Source organism: Ostrea edulis, chromosome 7, assembly GCF_947568905.1.
Source record: "Ostrea edulis chromosome 7, xbOstEdul1.1, whole genome shotgun sequence".
In the NCBI taxonomy this organism is placed as follows: Eukaryota; Metazoa; Mollusca; class Bivalvia; order Ostreida; family Ostreidae; genus Ostrea; species Ostrea edulis.
In genome coordinates this window covers 43,102,445-43,116,316 of record NC_079170.1, presented here as the reverse complement: position 1 = coordinate 43,116,316, position 13,872 = coordinate 43,102,445, and the positions used below count along the sequence as shown (strand labels likewise).

The 13,872-nt window shown below is 32.6% G+C and overlaps 1 protein-coding gene across 7 annotated transcripts in view; it reads left to right on the top strand.

Moving 5' to 3' along the window:
- The first annotated feature begins 263 nt into the window (after nucleotides 1-263).
- LOC125655667 (dynein regulatory complex subunit 6-like) overlaps nucleotides 264-13,872 on the top strand; it is a 29,657-nt gene continuing 16,048 nt past the window's right edge. For 2 of the 7 annotated variants that reach the window (XM_048886052.2, XM_048886051.2), the window contains exons 1-8: nucleotides 276-475; nucleotides 2,468-2,571; nucleotides 3,572-3,668; nucleotides 6,262-6,351; nucleotides 9,330-9,397; nucleotides 10,235-10,355; nucleotides 10,654-10,687; nucleotides 11,497-11,606. In XM_048886052.2, coding sequence (XP_048742009.2) covers nucleotides 389-475; nucleotides 2,468-2,571; nucleotides 3,572-3,668; nucleotides 6,262-6,351; nucleotides 9,330-9,397; nucleotides 10,235-10,355; nucleotides 10,654-10,687; nucleotides 11,497-11,606 — 711 coding nt within the window. In that variant the 5' untranslated portion in view covers nucleotides 276-388. Of the gene's footprint in view, nucleotides 476-2,467; nucleotides 2,572-3,571; nucleotides 3,669-5,068; nucleotides 5,084-6,261; nucleotides 6,352-9,329; nucleotides 9,398-10,234; nucleotides 10,356-10,653; nucleotides 10,688-11,496; nucleotides 11,607-13,059; nucleotides 13,072-13,872 lie in introns of all 7 variants that reach the window. The other 5 variants (XM_048886049.2, XM_048886053.2, XM_048886050.2 and 2 more) reach the window with 5 other exon arrangements.

Sequence of the window (13,872 nt, the reverse complement as noted above, 5' to 3'; positions counted from 1 at the left end):
ATGGCTATCTTTTCAATAAACTTAAATGTAGTACAGTAAATTTTATTTGAAGTCGATACCGTATACATTTAATAAGTCAACACAAGCTCTGTTGAGCTTTTTAACCAATTATGGTAAAGATATCGAAGGCAAACACATTGAGAATGTAAATATGCATGTCCAATGTTCATATATATATATAAATGCATAAACAATATGACCCCCCCCCCCCGAATTTATAAAGAACGAATTAACCAAACTTCCCATTATCTAACCTAACATCCGGGTATCTTGTTGCTACCAAACAATATGGCGGGATGTTTGTTCTTTCCAACTTGAAATGCTTTTTTCCCATTCTGCACTGATTAACTTGTAGTTCAGTACCACAGTTTTCTTTTTTGTTACAAAAATGGCAACCATGGCTGCCTCAATGAAGGGGCAGACGCCCGAATTGAAGCGTTATCTTCGCTCTAACAAGCTCCCAGATATATACGAGGTAAGGTGTAGGTGCGTGCAGGGAAATGTAGTAACAACCCGAAGCAGCAAATTTACAGAGGATAAAGGCCATGTACAATTTATTTAGTTATATTACCGAATGAAATACGTATTTGTGACGTAAAAAGCAAAATTGTTTACAGCAACAATACTGTCAATAAACTATTGAATAGTTTAATAGTTATGATTATACAGTACAGTAGCGAGGGTTCCATGGAATTCAAGGAAATACCGAAAGCATCAGGTAATTACCAAAAACTCCACAGAAAGTACCCCCCAACCCCCATCAATGTATCATTAAAATTCACTTACAGGGTGTTAGGTAAATCTCATGTACGCGCATTTGTTACCAAAGTTTCATATTGATAGTGGAACAGGAAGGAAGGGAGAAAATGCAATGGACCAACTGGGATTCGAACCCGGTCCCTCTGAATCTCCACTCAGGTGCTCTACCATCTGATCTATCTGGCCACTGGCGATCGAACTAGGTTGACCATTACATTGGAAAATTGAATGATTTATGGCTAAGTTTTGAAATTGCATTTCTCGGCGACATCGTTGGCAAAGGAGGTGGTTATTTGTCATTTCATAAAATTCATTCACATTGCAACCATCATTTCTGTTTTGAAGATGTGACAAATATATTTTTCCATTACAATAAGATTAGATATAATATGTCCGATGAAGTTGCTATAAATAGCACGGCAACTATTGTGGAGCATCTATACATGCTGATAAAGATTAGCCATAAATCATTCAATTTTCTATCAATTTGAACAAAACTTTGGGAATGTACATGTATATACACTCTGTAAATATGATCTAATATCATGTATATGTGTTTTAATGATTATTGGTGTTTTTGGCATTTTTGGGGGTGTTTTTGGTAATTACCTTGAGTTTTCGGCGTTTCTGCTAATTCCATGGACCAGGGGAGGTGATGTGATGTGTTTCCATGATAACTTTTATTCATTTTAAGTTAATTCACAAAGTGTTCACTGTGTATATTTACCAGAATTAAATGCCCAATATGAAAGTATTTTTATTCTTTTAACGTGATATGACCAGCATCATATATCAGAGGCATTATATAACGTGAGACTAGCCACTCCTTCAGCAGTGTGTTTACCTCTTAATTTCATGGGCTCATGCACCTATAAATTATCAATTTTTATATATTAATTCAGTCTATACGAAAGTTTTTTGGACCACACAGGACATTCGGTCCTGTGTAATCAATGAACACACCGGACCGAACCAAATTTTGTCAGACCGAAAAACCTAATGTAAAAAAGAGAAACACGTGAAAATGCAAAACCAAGGAAATCTTATTTATTATACTAGTAATACTATACCAGGGATCCCTCCCGCATAATACTTTAGACGGTCCATGCGGTTTAATCACATTCATTTACGTATTTGGATTTGTGTGATATTTTTTACTTATAACAAACATTTAATTGACTCCGCGTCAAAATAATAAAGCTTAAAACCGAATACTGAGACATCGGACATTCCGGTCCGGTGTAAAAAATGACACATCGGACCTGAGGCACTGCACATCGGTCAGGTCCGACGGTCCGATGTCTTTCGCATAGACTGTTAATTGGTTTGATGAACTGATGTGAAGTGAAGTTTAAACAAAAGATAATTGAGGCAAATTTAAAAAAAAATTGCAAGCTAAAATCTTGCTGATTTGGTCGACTTTCAGAGCATGTGTTGCCCTCTTGAGACCACGCTTTAATTTTTCTGTTATAGAAATATATTTAAATGTTTTCTTGATAGGATTTGGACGAAATTAATATAGATCTTTGATTATCAAAATGGTAAAATGAATTTTAAATCAGAGCATAAATTGTGCATTTTTATCAAAGTACCACAGGCCATGAGATAATGTGAGACTTTGGACAACTGTTATTTTTTGCTATGTGTCTCTGTTCAGGTTGATATTCCTGTGTTTCACTGTCTGATTGACCTTATTGTTACATTGCAGGCCCTTCTCACAGGATTAGCAGTTATGTGTCCTGGAGATCCACTTCAGTTTATCCTTGATAAACTCAGATGCCTGAAAGAAAATGGAATTGATGAGCTTAATTGGTATTTGAATCCTATCAAGTTTGAAATTGTAGTACATCTTTAATAGTATTCAATAATATGAAGTTATCAGATCTGGTGTTATTTAATTGTAATATAGGAAAGGAGAAAATTTTGGGCTGGACCAGGAATCAAACCTGGGACCTCTGCCTTACTAGTCAGGTGTTCTATGCACTGAGTATCCACATAGTCCATATAGACTTAATTAGGTGTACTACATTTTACTCCCTCCTTAATTGTTTTCACTCTCAAAGACACACAACTCAGATTTTTTTGCTTTTGGCAGGACTTTCACCTGAAGGGGTGGTCAACTGCACCAAATGTAATATATTTAGGAAGGGAGAAAATTTATGGCTGGGCCGGGAATCGAATCTGAGACCCCTGCATCACTAATAAGGTGCTCTAACCAGTCACTGAGCTACCCAGGCCAATATCCATGGTCCATATAGCCCCATCTGTTACAGATTGATTACACACATTAAAAGCGAACTATCAGTTCATTAGAAAGTATAGGGTCTATTGTATTCTATCTTATAGACTAGTTGTCTTTCTTTAAATGACTTTGGCTCTGTGGATACTCCTGTTAGTTAGAGCATTGGTTAACAGTCCTCCACTCCTTACTACAGTTCATAAATACGTAGAAAAAATGTACTACAAAATGATTAGAAAGTTTTATATATAGAAAAAATGTACTACAAAATGATTCAAAAGTAGAACAAAATGATTAGAAAGTTTTATATGTAGAAAAAATGTACTACAAAATGATTCAAAAGTAGAACAAAATGATTAGAAAGTTTTTGAATCAATATGTCATTACACATATGAACGTACTTCCACTGAATTTCTTGGTGTAAATTTGTAGGCATTATTTAGTAATTAATACATGTACTTTATATATCAGTTTAATATCAAGAAAAGTCTGTGGAAGTTAAAGATGGGGTACTACAATGAGTTCTGTGGAAGTTAAAGATGGAGTACTACAATGACTTCTGTCATTTTGTAGGGATATGTTTGTGGAAGAACACATGAGGCCTCCAAATAAAATCATTACAGAGAGCAACTTGGATTTCATCTTCAACCTTGACGACGAGAGTATGATTGTAAGTAATCCATGCTGTGGTTATCATGTCCTTATTGAGAATTTTAGATATATATGCTGAAGCATTTCCTCACATATTACATGTTGTTTTGGCTGTGTCACAAAACATAAAGCTAGACATATGCATGAGAATAAATCATGATATAAAACTGAAAAAATATGGCCAGGTAATTAAACACCAAAGTAATAGTTCTTGTATATCTATTATACTTGATTTGATTTGAACAGTAATTTATTCATGTATATATGAACAATAAATACATATATAGGATTAGGCAGCAGGAATAGGCAGCCATTTTTCTTGGTCACATGTCATTTATAACAGAGCATGCATATATATATAGTCAGTGAAAAGGGGGGAGGTATGAAGATATCATATTTATTCTAATAGAAAGTCAGTCCGATACATAGAACATGTTTCTTTTTTTTTTTTATTTGATGCATTGTTTGATTGAGATGTAATTTTAGTGGTTTTTCTTTAAAAAATGTAAATCCATCCAATTATAGGTTTCCATTCATGTGCAATATGAATTTTTGAAATAGCAAATCATTTCCTGTGCTGCATTGTTCATGCATGTTTACATGCTTTTTCTTTAAAGTCAATCCATATGTTTTTAATATGAAATATAATGTAGTTTAATTCATGTGAAACAAAATGATAAAAGCACACCCTATATGGGACTGGATTGTATTTCTGTTAACAGTTATTATATTGATACATGTATAGTCTAAATTCATATTACCATACCCATATAATCATGTTCACCAACCAAACCCAAAATAACAATTGATATTCACTGAAATCCTTAATACCATATTCCCTATAGGGTCTACACAACACTATTGAGACTGATAAAAAAAATTGTGATATATATTTAGAAGTCTACCTTATTAAAGTGTGTTCACTTTTAGCTTGAAATTATGAAACGATTTCCCGACTTTCCCATTCGCCTGTATTTTGTAAGTGTAGGATACAGAATTTTTCTGGTGATTTGGTTCAGTAAGATAATTTTTTTTTTTTTATCACATACAGGTGCAGAACTATATGGAAATATCTAGTACAATATTTATAGTTTTTGTTATTTTGAATTCTTGATGGATTGAAAATTTTCTCCTTTTGATTTTATGCAATGTGGGAATTATGGCATTTTAACCAGTATAGTTAAAACAATATAATACCCATTAAATCCATTGTATACTGTTTTTTCATATTATTTATTCATTTTCTCAGTTATTTACTTATACTTGTACATATTCATTTTCCAGTTGAGAGTTTAAATCAAATCCTTCAATCCTGTTTTTTTTTTTAAATGTACGTTTCATCAGAATTGATATAATTATGATTTTTCATTAGTGTATTGTTTGTTGAAATTTTTGCTTTTAATTTTTTCCCATTTCTAGGATGAAAAGGACATGGTACAAAACATTGCACTTATCAATTTTTCAAAACAACTTTTATGCTGAACACAATTAAAAGCTAGCTGATCTATACTGATACTTTAATTTTTTTTATATCCACAAAATACAGACTTTTCCTCTTTTTTAATGAGAAAATATTAACATTTAATTTTTATATTTTTCTAGCAGAACTGCAATGTGCAAAAATATTTTCAGCTCAGATAACTAACGCTTATTAATATACATTTCAATTGTATATCATTACATATTCCTTGATTAACTTATTCTCACAGCAAAATACTGTACATAGTACCAGTGTATTACAATTATATATATTTTAAATTTTCTAATACCTTTAAAAGAATTAAAAACTTTATTAACCATGTTATAATGCTCACAATCTTATATTCCAAGCACATTGATTTCAGCTAATCAATATATACAAAGTATACCCATTCAAAGAGGTTGAATGGGTAATTTTGATATCTAGGGAGAAAGCCATCTTAATTAAGTCACCAGACAATGAGACCATACACTGTAAGACGCCCATGTCTTTCAGACACGAAAGACCCAGCCTGGATTTCTTGAAATAAACTTAAATCGAAACTTGGATTTTACTCATATTTTGACTGTTCAATTAAAAGAAAACCCAAACTTAAGTTTGGGATTTTTTCGAGAAATCCAAGACTGAGTCTATAAGTATATATGTGGGTTTGGCCCCTACACAGCTTAACATTAAATTGTTAAATTAACATTAAGCATTTAATGTAATTTAACTTTAACACATTTGACGTTAAACAATGAATTATCTATTAATGTCAATTTAACATTAAAATAATGTTAAATTAATTTAAGGTTAAAATTCATTTAATGTTAAATTAACAATATAGGCGCAATTGGCTGTGTTTTCCCCTTTACACAGATATGTTTAAATAATCACATCTTTCAAAATATTTGGGTGCATGGAGTCTGAATGTATGCATTATATAGTAGTCGTTAATTAAGCTATCAATTTTGGGAGTCATCTATCATTTTGTAAACATTTATGTGCACATTTGTTACACTAATTAAGTTTCATGTAGACTTTCATTCCAAGATTGAATAGCCATAGTTGGCACGTAACTTTGAAACAAGTCTTATGTATGGTGCAAGACAATGTACTGTGTTATTTTAATTTGTAGACTGAATTTTTGTAGGATTATATAGACATTCCCGTCAACATTCAGAGAGGACAGGGGTATTTTGGTGGCCGATTTGAAGGCATTACCAAGAACCGTACAATCTGGGTCTGCTCTATTCTTTAAGCTTTATACTTGTCATAGCCTCACCTCTCACACGTGGAATGGTGTCCAGTTCTCATTTAACTCATTTCATATGTTGGGCTGCAAACTGACTTCTGTTTTCGTAGAGTTGATTGAGAGATCTTGTTAAACTATTGCTTCATCCAGAAAATGAGTGAGAAAAAAATGTGTCCATATATGTTTATTAAGTGTTTGATTTTGGTTGCGCAAATTTTGAAAGTGTATCCCTATGTACACTCATCAATGGCTTACATGTAAGTCGAGAAAAAGTTCAAATGATTAAATAAAAAATTTAGACTGCTGTATTTAGATATAATCTAGAGAATGTCTCTACCATTAACACTTCGGTTTTGCTTTCAAGGATGACTGTTTGATGAGTGAAGTTTGGATTTTGTGAAATTGAACTTGTCTTCTATAACTCGTTTAACAAAATTCATGTTTGTCAATCCAGTGTGCAGCCTTGCATTTCCTTACAGCTGAGAAAACTTGCATGTTGGAGACCTTAATAGCATGCATGGGATCACATAGAGAATGAAACATCTGAAAATGGCAATATTCTAGCTTTCCTTAATCATTGTCACAAACCTGTACAAACACGTACACTGGGCAATTTGCATGAGCATACATTTATCTGAAGGAGTTTACAAACCATTTGTGTACTCTATAATGACAATTAAGCACAATTAGAAAAAAAGATGCATGCTTTGATAATATTAGATCAGATATGATGAATTGCATGATTTTAATAACAAAAAAGCAAAATGGAATGTCCATGAACTTCTTTTATACCTTGATAATTTCGCACAGAATTCACCACACACATTGACCAACCAAATGTTTACAATTATCGGTATTATGCAGAGTAGAAAATATTCAATTTTCATTAGATCATTTAAGCCATTAATTAGTCTCAAGTGGACTTTCTGATTACTTAGCAATAACTTTGCGTAAGATGTTTATTTACTTATGACAGTTTGTCACTATCATTCCAGAGGGGTTGAAAATCCAAAATGGGCATCTACACTCCGACAGGCTAAATTTTGTTAAATCCTTGAGTAAGAAAATGTGGGATCATGCATATTTAGGGGTTTCCTATTTGTACCTGTAGCCTTGGTCATAACACTTTGACCTATACAAAATAAAAACTTCATATTTAGTGAAGCGAAATGCCATAGTCAAAATCTCTTGTAAGATAAAGTTCAAAGTCATATATTAAGACCAAAGGTTAAATTATAACACTGACCCTATCATTTGAACTGTTATAGGATGATGAAGTCACATTTAGATGTATTAAGTGAAAAGTTTATTAAAGGTCAGAATCTGTGTACATGAATGTGAAGTCCTACAAGTGAACTGATTTATACCAGTAATACATGTCAAGGTCAAATTACTGCTGAATGACTCAATCACAGAGTTTTCAGACTTGCCTTGGTGGCAATGCCTTCATATATAATAGACAGACTTCATGCGTATAATGAAATGATTAATCACAGCCAGGCTAGTGTCATGGTCCACAGGCCTCTTGCTGAAATTATGTAGCAGTTAGATTTATCAGAAAAGGAAAGAGAAACCAAAGAAGGATATTGATTATCACAGGTCAAGAACAGATCATTTAGTGACAGATCTTAATCAAAGGATTAATAATTCATAATACTCGTACTAAAGTACATGTAGTACTGCAACACAATTAAATTCCAAATGGACAGTAGATCAACAAAGAATGAAATACTATGGATGTACATTTAATTTAATATAAAAATGATATAATGATAGAACTACACATTACTGATTGACACAATTTCACATCTTACATGCTCTGGATACTGAGGTCAGATAATTCCTCTCTGATTGTTCAGACTACAGGTCATGTGACCAGCTTTCTTCTCACTAGGGTCTGACATATTCCTTCAACTGCTTTACTAGGAAATGCAGGATCTTATGCAATACTCCTTAATGTGTATCTTGGAACCTTGGTACCTCTTTGCTGTAAGCCCTTATAGAGATATGCTCCCTTGTCATCATTGGTAGTCTAAGTCACAGTAAAGAGGTGTGGTAAAGGATTATGGGATATAGCAGTAAAGGATTATGGGATAGTAGTAATGGATTATGGGATACCTTTCTCTGTCCAATCTCTCTAACATATTATTCTATGTCTTAGACCCAGCAGATAATAGACAGATTATCGGAGTGTTTTATAGTGGTAGAAGACATACATTTAGAATTAGATGATCGTGTGATATGTAGGTGGGAAAGGTGTCGATGTAGAGACAAGTGCTTGTTAATGTGTGTATATAGATTTGTAACTTTGCTTAAGAAGCATGCAGTCATAAAATATTAACAGGGTGACTGGATTTGTTAGAACAGTGAAAATCCAGGGAACTGTAGTATTGATTTTGTGGGTACAGTGTAAATTGAGTCCTACAGGTATGACTTGGCTCAGTGCAGGAAACATTAAGACAGTTCACAGAATTTAAACTATTAATGATATACAGCAAGAATTGGATGGTTATTGTCATATAAATACTGATCACCTTAATATATGGAAATTAGTATGTCAGAGCCTCAAGAAGTAAGTATAAGTGACTGTACACATGCAGTGATATCGGTATATATTGATATGTTTTAAAATTTAAAAGTTGAGAAATTTACAACTACATGATTAGTAAGATTAATATTTTATTTTATAAGTTATGATATGCTATTTTCTCTTGGTGCTTTATTTTACAGCAGATATATTTCTTGATTTGCGATTCTTTTATCATCAATCATTTAAATTTGACAAACAAATTAAATAAACTGAAGTCAGCAATTTGAAAAATCAATCTTTTTTTCCAAGTTAAAGTAATAAGAATATCGTTGTTGCTTTGATTTACAGCATTGATTCGCTTTATTATTTCTTTTATCCAGTTAAATTGAAGAAAGTGAAAACAAAAAATAATCGCAGCTTTGTTTGGTTTTTTCAGCCCACTCCTGAAATGTATGCCACAGCTTATGGTCATTACAACATGAGTCTAAAAAACATGTGTTTTAGGTAAGAATTAATTCTAAACTGAGCCGATCATTATAAAATTTGTAATAAACATAATTATGAAAATCTACTGTTATATAATGTAGTCTTATGCATGTAGCTCTAGACCAAACTTAACCCTCCGCTGGCTCCTGTGAGGATCAGTATATACTAGTATTAGTGTCTTATATATAGTGACTTACAGTAATCATAGTTATCAGTAATTAATTGTGGCCCAAGTGAAGATTTGCAATTTGATGCCAATTATATGCACACTGGTATCACATTTTCAATAAATCCTGTGGCTAATGTATAATCAATACAAAATAATGAACATCACTTACACACATCAATCATATGCAATTAGGTATTCCTTAGGAACACTCAACAGTCATCTAATATATGCAATTATCTCAGACTGTTATAGCCAATCGGGATGGTTCTTTTATGTTATACTTTGGCTGTGTAAGCAATATAGAGAACATCCTGAGGTTGTCAGTGGGACTTATTTTGTAAGGACTTCGTATCGAAGGTGTGGAAACCCCTCCTACAATGACCAATGTGTCCGTGTGTCTGTCTGTCAACACTTGTAGATGTAACAAAATGTCCACAGATTTTTGTTAACCTAGCTACTTTATATTCAGTATGTGGGAGTTGATAATTGAATGATAAAAACTTCTGTAGAATTTGAGATACATGTACCGGTAAGAAAGAATGAGGTATATATATTGTACTCTGGGTAGAATGGCAGTATTCTCTTGCCCGAGAGTTGTACCTCTGTCTGAGCAACAAACATCAAAACCTTAAATAGCAAATAGATATGAATTGATTAAGATAATGTTAAATATGAGGACATTTCAGTGCCTGGATGCAGTATTATCTGCACAAGAAAAAGAAGAAACAGGCGATGGAGAAAAAGATGAACCGGGCTGCACTTCATCATGCTCATAGGATCCTGAGAGTTCATCTGAATGTGTGGAGGGTAAGCATCAAATTAAATTTAGCTCCTGAAGGAAAATCTCCAAGTCAGATATTCATTGCATCTCCTAGATCACTACACAGAGACAGCGGTGTAAAGCTGTGGATCAAATTGTCTAATTCTCATGATTTATGATTTGTAAATTGTCAAGTTGAACTTTGAGCTGTCCCGATTGCAGTAAATTGTTTATTTATTAATGCAGTAAATGATTAAGAATTACCAGGGAAATGAATTGTTTATATATTAATGCAGTAAATGATTAAAAATTACCAGGGAAATGAATTGTTTTGAAATGTTTTAGGACTGGTTACGATATAGAAAAGGATGTCAAGCTAGTAAGTAGTGAGCAGTTGACATTAATCATATTATATGAGTCAATATTAATGATATCATGTAATCGTATCATATCAGTCGACATTAGTAATATCATGTAATCATATATCATATTAGTCGATATTAATAATATCATGTAATCATATCATATCAGTGGACATTATTGATATCATGTAATCATATCATATCAGTCGACATTATTAGTATCATGTAATTGAATCATATCAGTCGATATTAATAATATCATGTAATCATATCATATCAGTGGACATTATTGATATCATGTAATCATATCATATCAGTCGACATTATTAGTATCATGTAATTGAATCATATCAGTCGATATTAATAATATCATGTAATCGTATCATATCAGTCAACATTATTGATATCATGCACTCGTATCATATCAGTCAACATTAATAATATCATGTAATATATATTGTATCATATCAGTCGACATTATTAATATGTAATCGTGTCATATCAGTCGACATTATTGATATCATATAATCGTATCATATCAGTCGACATTAATTGTATTGGTCATGTAATTGTATCACATCAGTCGACATTAATTGTATCACATTATTCGACATTAATAATATCATAACAGTCAATAATAATTGTATCAGTCTACTGTAGTCGTATTTCCACTAATCGTATCATGTCGATGGACAGTAATTGTGTCGTATTGATGTACAGTAATGGTACTGGATTTGATAAGATGATAAGAGAAAGCTTGAGGACTTACTTTTCATATTCTAATTATTCGAGAGCACGCGCACCATAATATGACATTGTTTTACAGTGGCCTATCACAAGCTGAAGAGGATCTACTTCGTCAGTGTGGGGATTGTGTTATTTAGAGAATGGCGGGCTGTGGCCAAACGCAACAAGGACCAGCGGGAGTACTTCGAGGTAAATCTGGAGCAAGCCCCGCCCTCTCCTTATATATGCGCTGAGGCTTGAGTCCTTAAACAACTGTATGAAACAATATCATGGTTTCACATTTTGTTAATCACTTTTGTAATTTACAATGTGTCAGATCTTAAACATGTTCATTGTACTGCTCTAAAATCTGTAACAGCACTTCATCTCGTAAGGAGGAGTCATTTTTAGAGGGCAAAAGAGAGTTCGCATGTCCGGAAAATGCAATAGTAGCTTTTAGTTGCAATATTTTTTTTTTGAAATGAATGATATATATATATCTATCAAAGTGTTATACAGCTGTTATTTAGCCTGAATATGATAGTCTTCGCTTGTAATGATTATTGTTTGGTAGAAAAAGTTGTGATATGCATGTAATATTTTGAGGAAGTATACTAGATACCGGTAAATGTGTAGTAAAAGTTTTATATTTTACGTTTTGAATATTCAGGATAAATTCGTAAATTCGATCCTATGTCCTGTACAACTACACACATGTAACTCTGAGCGTTTTATTTTTTGGTACACAGATGACGCTGGTCAGTAGAGACACGTCTTGGTGTCGTTTGGACTTTGGGCTTTGTTTCTCAGTTTTATTTTTAGATCTAATGGGGCTGGCTGTAAAACTAACTGCTCATGAACTCTCACCTATTGCTACTGGTTTTGGGTTTTTTTGTAATCTAACCTATTAAGATAGTCATATTAAAGTAAAGTTTCCTCCTGAAATATCTTAGTCAATGTTGCACAACTCGGACCGTCATCAACGGTCACCATGTTGTGAATCGCTTCTCTGATAACCAGTGAATTTGAGATAACAATAAAAATACATGTACTTGTCAATGATATTATTTTCCGAAAACTAGTTTTCTCTCCCAACCTAAAGAACGGTTTGATATAGTAGAGTAACTATTTCTGTTAACTTTAAAGTCAAATTCACCAATAACAATCTTAATACAAATTGCACTAAGAATAGAACTATTTCTGTTTAAACGCATAACATAGAAAGTATACCGTTTTTATAAAATGGGAGGTTATTAATAAATTTAATGAAATCTACAAAAATTTGGAACAATAAAACCGTATTCTACTTGTATATATTATATTCCTGCACAAATTCCTCTTTCAGGGCCACAAGACAATATATTAGTAGATAATTACACTTGCTATATATATATATATATTTATATATAATTATATATCAAACTTAGTCAGCAATAACCAGGTCTGCTTATAACGAAATTAGATGCAAATATCGCTGAAATGAACGTGGGAGACGAAGGTTAAGCCAGTATTAGCTGTAGGTCTTACCCGTGGGGATTCCCCTCCATCCAGCTTCGTAAACTTCCCAGCAATAGAATATACCAAGCACTGTATTATATTGTGTATGTGTAGGTTTTGTTTGAATTCTAATTTATGTTGGTGCTTTCACATTCACTTTTTTAAGATCAGCCTGCGGGTAACGTTGTTTTTATTTTGATGTACAATGTATTGCTGCTTGACACTGCATGCTGTGAATTAGCTTCATTAACCTGCGTGCTGCGTAAAATTTTGTCCGCATTATTGCGATTTTGAAGTAGAGCAAAAATCAAACGACACATGTAAAGTATAATAAAACTGTATAAATTTGTCATTCTCTTTCTCCAGATGTTTTGATATAAGTAGCAAAATTTATTTAGAAAAAAAAATTTCTGCAAGAAAAGCAAATTTGAAAAATTGTTATTAGAAGATGGTATTCAGAATCTTCTTTGAGAATATTTTATATTTTTCTGATTTAAGCATTTTATGTCTTTTGCCTGATTTAAAGACATATTATTTATTTATAAAGATGACAAGGTGATGTGAAGTTTCTAAAGGTATAATCAAAATTCAGTGTGTCTCTAAATGGTAATACATACTGTATGAAGAGAAAGATTTTCTTGTACAATTTGTTCTCATTGCTAAGCATGCAAAGGTTCTGAATATTATCAAGTAAGCCCCTTCCCCCCTGCCCCAAAATGTAAGTTCAATTGCCATGGTAATTGTTTTCAATTGTTTTAAATAGTAGTTAGTTAAAATATTGAATACTAGGATAACAAATAGATAATTAGATACATGCTAACGACATGTAGTCGTAGATTACATGTGTAACAAAAATACACGTGTAGATGTGAAGTGTTGATTGTCCCGTTAGATGGAAATTCAGAATATCCCAAACAGTAACACATGATTGATTTAGTTCCCCTGAATGTTCAATCAATAGATACAGAATTAAATCTCA